The sequence below is a fragment of the Engraulis encrasicolus genome, chromosome 14 (genome assembly GCF_034702125.1).
Source record: "Engraulis encrasicolus isolate BLACKSEA-1 chromosome 14, IST_EnEncr_1.0, whole genome shotgun sequence".
Lineage (NCBI taxonomy): Eukaryota > Metazoa > Chordata > Actinopteri > Clupeiformes > Engraulidae > Engraulis > Engraulis encrasicolus.
Genome location: NC_085870.1, coordinates 33,514,322 through 33,522,194, shown reverse-complemented (window position 1 = coordinate 33,522,194; position 7,873 = coordinate 33,514,322). Strand labels below are relative to the sequence as shown.

The window sequence follows — 7,873 nt, the reverse complement described above, 5'->3', positions numbered from 1 at the left end:
CTATCTACTCACCCGGGTGATTTAGCCTGCAAGTTGTTTGATTAATAGCGCCTACTGTAGGCCTATCTGTTGAATGTAGCTACAGATTTAAATGTCTGCACTTTGTATACAGATTGTTTATTGACTGTTAACACTTTTGTTATTTATTTATTTTATTTGAATCTGCAGATTCTATTTTATTTATCTAAATGTTGTTTGCTTATTCATGTCCATCTAATAGGACAGATATGCACTAAGTTATTCACTCACCTATTTATGAAATATTAATACCCTCCTACTTATCATCTTAAATATCCTTAATACAATATTTCTAACTTACAAACTCCGTCTGTGTGTGTTTTGCTTTTGCTCTGTGTTGGTACACTCCTTTCTTTAGTAGCGAGCCTAGGTTTTATTGATGCGCAACACAAGCCCAGAGGGTAAAGACCATATTTTGTCAAAATAGTTAGAAGAAGGTTACACAGACATAACATTTCAAACTCACCCTTCTGAGACGTACTGCGCTGAAGTCCATGTAGCTCCATACATGTTTCATCTTAGGGTCAAAAGCGTCAATTCACCCAGTTGCTTGACGTGCCGATGCGAAATTCTACAGCCAGAGCCATCTAATAACTGAGTTGCGCAAAGCGGGGACCAGGAAGTCGGTTGGTGATGTGATTGGCGTAGATTAAAATGTTTCTTAACAGTAAACTTCTGTTCGTTGGAAACTAACACAGAACCATCACATACCAAACAAAGATTAAGTACAAACAAATTACATTACCTTTACCACATTTTCTGTGTTCTACGGCCACCTCCTAGAACTAAGTAACTTCTAATAGAACTAAAGTCAATGGGGATTTCCATGTTAACGCTCCGTGAGGCTCCATGAGAGCCGCCATTGCTGTGGAAAGATTGGTCCATAGAGGTCTATGGGAGTGACGTAACTCTGTTATTAGATGGCTCTGGCCTACAGCTACTAGTTAGCAGCTAACAATCACACCCTCATCGCCACCACCAACAGGAGCTTGGTCCCGCCCCCACTCATCCACGGGACACACCCCTCCCCTTCCTCCCACTCCCCCCTGCAAACTGACGCACTGGAGAAAGCACTGAAATGGGTCTTTCTCCAAAGACGCCAAAACAGCGCATTTCAGCTTTATTTTGAGAAAGCCTGTGGATATAACATCCTGACACCCCCCGCAAGCCAATACAAGCACCACACAGGACCATGCCATGGGATCTTTAATAAATAGGCCTACAGACTAGAAAATGCCCATAGACGTCATGCTGTCTGTGGATATGTCGATCGACAGTTGGGGCGTCGCTTTGAACTGAAAGCAGACAGCTGCGCGCAGTGACCAACGATAAACCCGGTGCATATGAGGTGCGATGAGACAGCGAATAGTTTTTTACCGGTGAATTTCACATGGGGACATGCCATGTGAGATGTTTCCTTGACGCAGCTATTTTTCCCCTTGTTCACAACTTAATTAAAACTACAGGTCCATGACCTGGCAGGTTCATGTCCATGCCATCCTTTTTTTTTTCTTTTTACCTCTAGTATAGCATGACCTTTGCGAACATAACCATCTACATGCTGCAATTCGAGGGATTTTGTTTTTTGTATGACTCCCCAAACTTAACTGCTCAACATTATCTAATAAACCTGTTTGCTCCAAATGTGGTAAATCTCTAGTCTGCTTTCCGCATGCCGTCCACAGAAATAAATATTCATTTTGGGCGTTTTACTGAATATTCATGATATATTATGGGTGTGTCCACAGGTGCGAACATGTGCCGCATCTTCAGAGTCAGTTGAGATTTATAAAGGGAAATCGGCGTGGAACGTACGTGCGCCATGCTTTATAAATCTGAATATTTTCTTGCGTACGTACATCCTGAGATTCGTGCGTGCGCCTTCTTTTGGCGCATTTCTTCCGCAAAGTTTTATAAATGAGGCCCCGGGTATTTTGCCACCATCAGTTTTGGTGTGAGATGGCGAGTCGGTCTTCCCATGGTACAGTGAGCTCTGCTACTAATATGGTCTTGGTGCTTCTTGACATCAGTACCACATCAGGTCACTGCAACCTCTTGTGGGAAGATTAACCTCCTTTTCAGATCGGCTTGCAACTCCTAGTCTGAGGCATGCTGCAGGATGGAGCGTGAATGCTTGGTGACAGGGTTTTTAGAATACAACATGCCAAACACAAACAAAATATAATATGTGAGTAAAGTGAATGTAATACTAATAAAGTTTTATTTAAATTGAGGGTAAACACAACTGTACAAAAACAGGTTTTAGAGGTCTTCTAACAGTGCAAGAAAACACACTAGAAATTGATCTAGCTAAGACTTTTGAAGGTTGAACCTTGTAAACAAAAGTGTTGGCTACATAAAGGTAAAAAGAACAGTCAGAAATGTTTTGTTGTTTGCACACAAACTGTGTAATTGTAAGTCAAGGCAGTGTCTTTTTTTCTTGAATACTAATTAGATGGGTGTGTATCACCATGATATGCTTTTATGTTTGAATTACAAAAACTCGCAGAGTTGCATATGTGTTTTTGTAGAAGTTCCAAATTGCCCGCAAGTGGGCACTTGGACTCCAGAGGGTTAACCCAACACAAGGGTTAAAAAATCTTTGTGTGACTTAGGTGGGCTGTAAACAGAACCAATGATGGTGGTAGTGGGTCCGGGCAGTTGACAGACCATACACTCCAGTTACTTAAATGTGGCCACTAACACAAATGCACATGGCCGCATGGAAACCCCTTGCTCCTGAAAGATTAAATGTATCTATGACACCGGATGCAAATACCTGCTTAGAATGGAAGGTGTCCTATGATGCCCTGTGTATTGGTAATCCGTCCGAAAATCTTTCTAATCTTTACCTTCTTCCTTTGCACCCTTTCGTTAATCTCTTTTAAGTCTCCTTCAGAGAGTATTTAACCCGCATCCACACACAGGCAGACAGCGGAGCTGCGGATCGCATCTGTCAGTTCTACTCGTTGACATTTTTTCTCCTGTTTCCCGACTCAGCTCAACAAGATGAACGGCACAGAGGGATCCAACTTCTACATCCCCATGTCCAACAGGACGGGGCTGGTCAGGAGTCCTTTCGAATATCCCCAGTACTACCTGGCTCCTCCATGGCAGTTCTACCTTCTTGCCTTTTACATGTTTTGCTTGATTTGCTTTGGATTTCCGATCAACGGGCTGACACTCGCCGTGACAGCACTTCACAAAAAGCTTCGTCAACCTCTCAATTTTATTTTGGTCAACCTGGCCGTGGCTGGCATGATCATGGTCCTCTTCGGCTTCACCATCACAATTACTTCGGCTCTTAATGGATACTTCGTTTTTGGGGCCATGGGTTGTGCTATTGAAGGTTTCATGGCTACTCTTGGAGGTAGGACGAATATTTGTCTCAACAATTTCTACAGTACGGTGATATTATGCAAATGCTGAATGATGCACTATTTACACACTACATTTACACACACTAAGATAACCAATATATTCTCTGCCCCTGTTTAGGCCAAGTTGCTCTGTGGTCACTGGTCGTGCTAGCTGTTGAGAGGTACATTGTCGTCTGCAAGCCCATGGGAAGCTTCAAGTTTGGAACCGCTCACGCTGGAGCTGGAGTGGCATTTACATGGGTCATGGCTATGAGCTGTGCTGCCCCACCACTCTTCGGCTGGTCCAGGTACCTCTCATATCTGTGACTAAGATGGCTTTGAACTTTGCATGGATGGGGGAATGATCATAGAAGTCTAGTGCTATAGAACCACATTTCTTTCGGGTGTAGAGCAGTTAAAGAAAGATCCCATTTATATGTATTTATATTAATCACCATTAATCACAGACGGAAAGCTGTTTTTTAGATTTCTGAAAGTGAGTCTTTTTGCATCTTTATTCGTAATACAGGTACATCCCTGAGGGAATGCAGTGCTCCTGTGGACCTGATTACTACACCCTCAGCCCTGAATACAATAATGAGTCCTACGTCATCTACATGTTCACATGCCACTTCTGTGCCCCTGTCTTCATTATCTTCTTCACTTATGGAAGCCTTGTCCTCACAGTGAAAGCGGTATGAATCCAAATCTTTACAATTCACTGTCTTTAATTCAGAGCGCATGTCAAACGGATTCAGGATTTAGCTTGACTCTCTTCATTCACTCTTCATTTGCCAAAATGTGACCTATGGTCCAGAGGTAGAAGGGCTTGCTTTATGTGTGGTCACAGAGTTTCCCATTCCTCAGTTTGAATGTCAGGACCTCTGCTACGGTATAACACTGATGACAATGTAATGGTTTAAAAAGTTAACTTCAAACGTTAGTGAGTTCCTTTAACACTAACAATATCAGGTTGTTTGACCAAAAATTTAAAATGGTCAATTTCAAAATGTAACAGACTAGATAACTATTATCCATTATCACATCTGATATCCTTACTCTGTATGTCCTTTTAATTGATCAATATTCATTTTCCACCAAAATGTCTATTTACAGAGGCAATTCCCCTGGAGCTTGAGTAGAGTTACTGTATATTTCCCCCTCCCTAAACATGATGCCACTGCCACTGCCTTCATTTCCTTCAGGATAAATAAAGGAACCTTATCAAGACAGAAGACTTTGGTTCTGTGTACATAACTTTATATGACACTAGATCGGTTGGAAAACAGTTTGCCCTTATTAGTAGCTCGAGTACATGCATTTACTTGCGGTTCATTAATGAGGAGAGATTTGGAGAGGATTATGCAATGCAACAGTAATCTGGCATGTTATGTTCATGTACAATAATATTAGCCTGCTTTTTAACGATGATTTGAAACCAACTAAAAGCAAAATGACTTAGTTGCACAGGTTTGAAAGTTTCTCTGTTGTGAAATGTTTGTGTTCTCTCACTGCTAATCACTTCCTACTGTCGTACTGTTTCCAACAGGCGGCAGCTCAGCAGCAGGACTCAGAATCCACCCAGAAGGCCGAGAGGGAGGTGACACGCATGTGCGTCCTGATGGTGCTAGGCTTCCTGGTGGCATGGACCCCCTATGCCAGCTTTGCTGCCTGGATTTTCTTTAACAAGGGAGCAGCTTTTACGGCACAGTCCATGGCTATTCCTGCTTTCTTCTCCAAATCATCAGCCTTGTTCAATCCCGTCATCTATATAGGAATGAATAAACAGGCAAGTCACACTAAACTACTTTCAGAGTGTGGAAAGTTATTTTAAGATCCAGCATGTAAGATGTCATTCCATCTTGACACTTGTCAGGGCAGGGATGTGATAATATGATTCTCATAGTTTTAAATTCAAGTGTACTTCCACCTATATGATGTTAGCATCTACAAACAAAAACATGTCTCTTAAACCATTTCAAATTCCTCTCCCTCTCTGTACTCTAGTTCCGTGGGTGCATGATGCAGACGGTCTTTGGCAAGACCCCAGAAGATGAGACATCAGTGTCAACAAGCAAGACAGAAGTCTCCTCAGTTGGTCCAGCCTAAGTGTCACATTTGCGCAAACGAATCTGTGTCTCTGAATAAGTATTACAAGGTGAATCAACAACTTATCGGTCACTACAATGGGTCCTGTGGACTGAATTGTAATTTGGACTTAAGTCTCACCACCACCAATTACTTTCTCAAAGTATCCATAAGCGACCTTGGGTGTTTTGAAAGGCGCTATGCAAATTATTATTATGATGTCTCTTTCCACTTTGTATATTTGACTGCATTGTTTTTTTGTTGTTGTTGTTTATTGCTGTAGTTTATCATGCAAATATGAAAAAAACAAAAAAAATTGTGAAATAAATTTCTGCATTTAATTGCTTGTTGGTGTATTCAATTAAAATATCAATTGTGATTGTCGGACACTGCATTTAAAGTCAACCACAAATGTACACGACACGATGAGCTCACGTTTGAGGTGTGGGGGTACAGGAGGCGAAGAACAGCTGTAGTGAGGTGCAGTGCAAACTCGTGTAGGTGTTTGAGACAATGCACCTACACACGTGAGTGAACTGTTGGCCAACCAGTTCAGTGGTATGCAGGCGAGCATCAATGGCCCTCCTACTGGTGGTGACTATACATCCCCTGACACACCATCGCTACTGCTTCTTTTACTGCTGAGCACCTCAGCAGAGTAGGCCTGGGTCGGTACATGTATTCGTATTGAACCGATCTCGATACGGGATCACGAAACGGTACGCGCATTGCCACGGAGCATTCACTTGGTATGCTATGAAATAATTTTATATGGGACGCGCAGCAGCTGTGGCGCGTGAGAGCAGAGTTCCGCATGTGGGGTTTTCTGACAGCGGACCGTGGAAGTTTGCTTACTAATGACTAATAAGCATCGGCTGACTCGGGACCATGAGTAATTTAACTGTTAATCCTACCTGGAGCCCCTTTAAATAGTAGTTCAATCCGTGGATTTAAATCTTGCTAAATCGATACGCTGCCGACGGCCTAATAACAGCGAATTAATCAGCTGCCAAGTGAACACGACTATTTTTAAAACAAGCCTGCCAGCGCGATAAAAAGCAAACAAAACCACGGCCATACTGCTAATCAAGTTAATCAGTTTAGTTGTGTCGTTCCTTAATCTTATAAAATAAGCAGTTGTCTTACCAGACATGGTGCAAGAATCCTCTGCCTGAAAATTTCAACTCCAATGTCACGTCAAGCTGCTCTCAACAGTGATAGTGTTGAGGTAGATAAACTATTTTGACAGAAAAATCAAGTAGAATGAAGGGATACCGTCCCTGCTGCTGCATGGCGAGGGCAGGTTGTTGCTAGGGTTAGGGTTAGGCTGCCACTGTGCGCAAACTTGACATTGTAACAGTGCCGAGAGGTGAAGCCCGCTATTTTAAGCAATTTGTTCAACCCAAATTTGATTCATGACAAACACAGGTCAGAGGGTATGGAACGAGAGAGACAAGGGTTCTGTATCAAACGAGTATAAAGTCTTTTTATTTTCTCTTTTCTTTCCTTTTCATTCACATACACAATAATCTTAAAATACTCGACATGAGCACACACTGTACACCAGGGGTGTCAAACATCCGGCCCGCCAGAGGGTTCCATCCGGCCCGGATGTAAAAAAAAAAATTAATATATATTTTTTTTTAACTTTTTTTTTTAGTTTTTTTTTTAAATGAAATAACCGAAATGCGCAATTACGGCCCTCGGGGCAAAATCGAGACCTGCATGACATTAACCCAATGGTCCCTCTGTTACACTGTATATATGTAGTAAAGTGCACATTACACTTCTATTATAAATAGTGAATTTGTACTGTAACAGGCATTTGATAAAGCTCATATATTATAGACCTCATATATAGAGATAAAATGTTAATACTTCTTATTTGTATTGTATTGGTATTGGTTGTAATTAAATAATAAATATAATTGGATTTGTATTGGTTCCTATTAAGCTCAAACTGGAAACGGGATGTTAGAATGCGTGAAAATGCAGGAAATTACATATAAGAAATACAAATTTTTCTGGGGGAAAACCCCCAGACCCCCGGCCAAAAACAACTGTCCCATATTTCATTAATTGACGGTTGGCAATGAATGAATAAAGTCAAGGAAATTTTGCATAGGATTATCAGTATTGCATTGCTTTCTACTTATTCAACACACTTAAAACGTGATAGTACTGAACACTAATCCTCTGCTTTACGTTTTTTTTTTTTTTTTGCGATGATGTTACTAATGCGGCCCGCTTGAGGTCCACATGGGTTGTATGCGGCCCCCGGACCAAAATGAGTTTGACACCCCTGCCCTACACACACACACACACACACACGGTTCCTGGGGTTGGTGCGCCCAAGAAGAGGATCCTTAAAACAAACCAAAACTCTACTGTAGGAAAATAATGAAATT

At 41.6% G+C, this 7,873-nt stretch overlaps 1 protein-coding gene across 1 annotated transcript; it reads left to right on the top strand.

Moving 5' to 3' along the window:
- The first annotated feature begins 3,024 nt into the window (after positions 1-3,024).
- Positions 3,025-5,654, top strand: LOC134462446 (green-sensitive opsin-4-like). The gene is made up of 5 exons (XM_063215481.1): positions 3,025-3,388; positions 3,517-3,685; positions 3,907-4,072; positions 4,927-5,166; positions 5,385-5,654. The coding sequence occupies exons 1-5, from the start codon at positions 3,028-3,030 to the stop codon at positions 5,484-5,486; spliced, it is 1,038 nt and encodes a 345-aa protein (XP_063071551.1). The 5' UTR covers positions 3,025-3,027; the 3' UTR covers positions 5,487-5,654.
- The last annotated feature ends 2,219 nt before the right edge of the window (positions 5,655-7,873 follow it).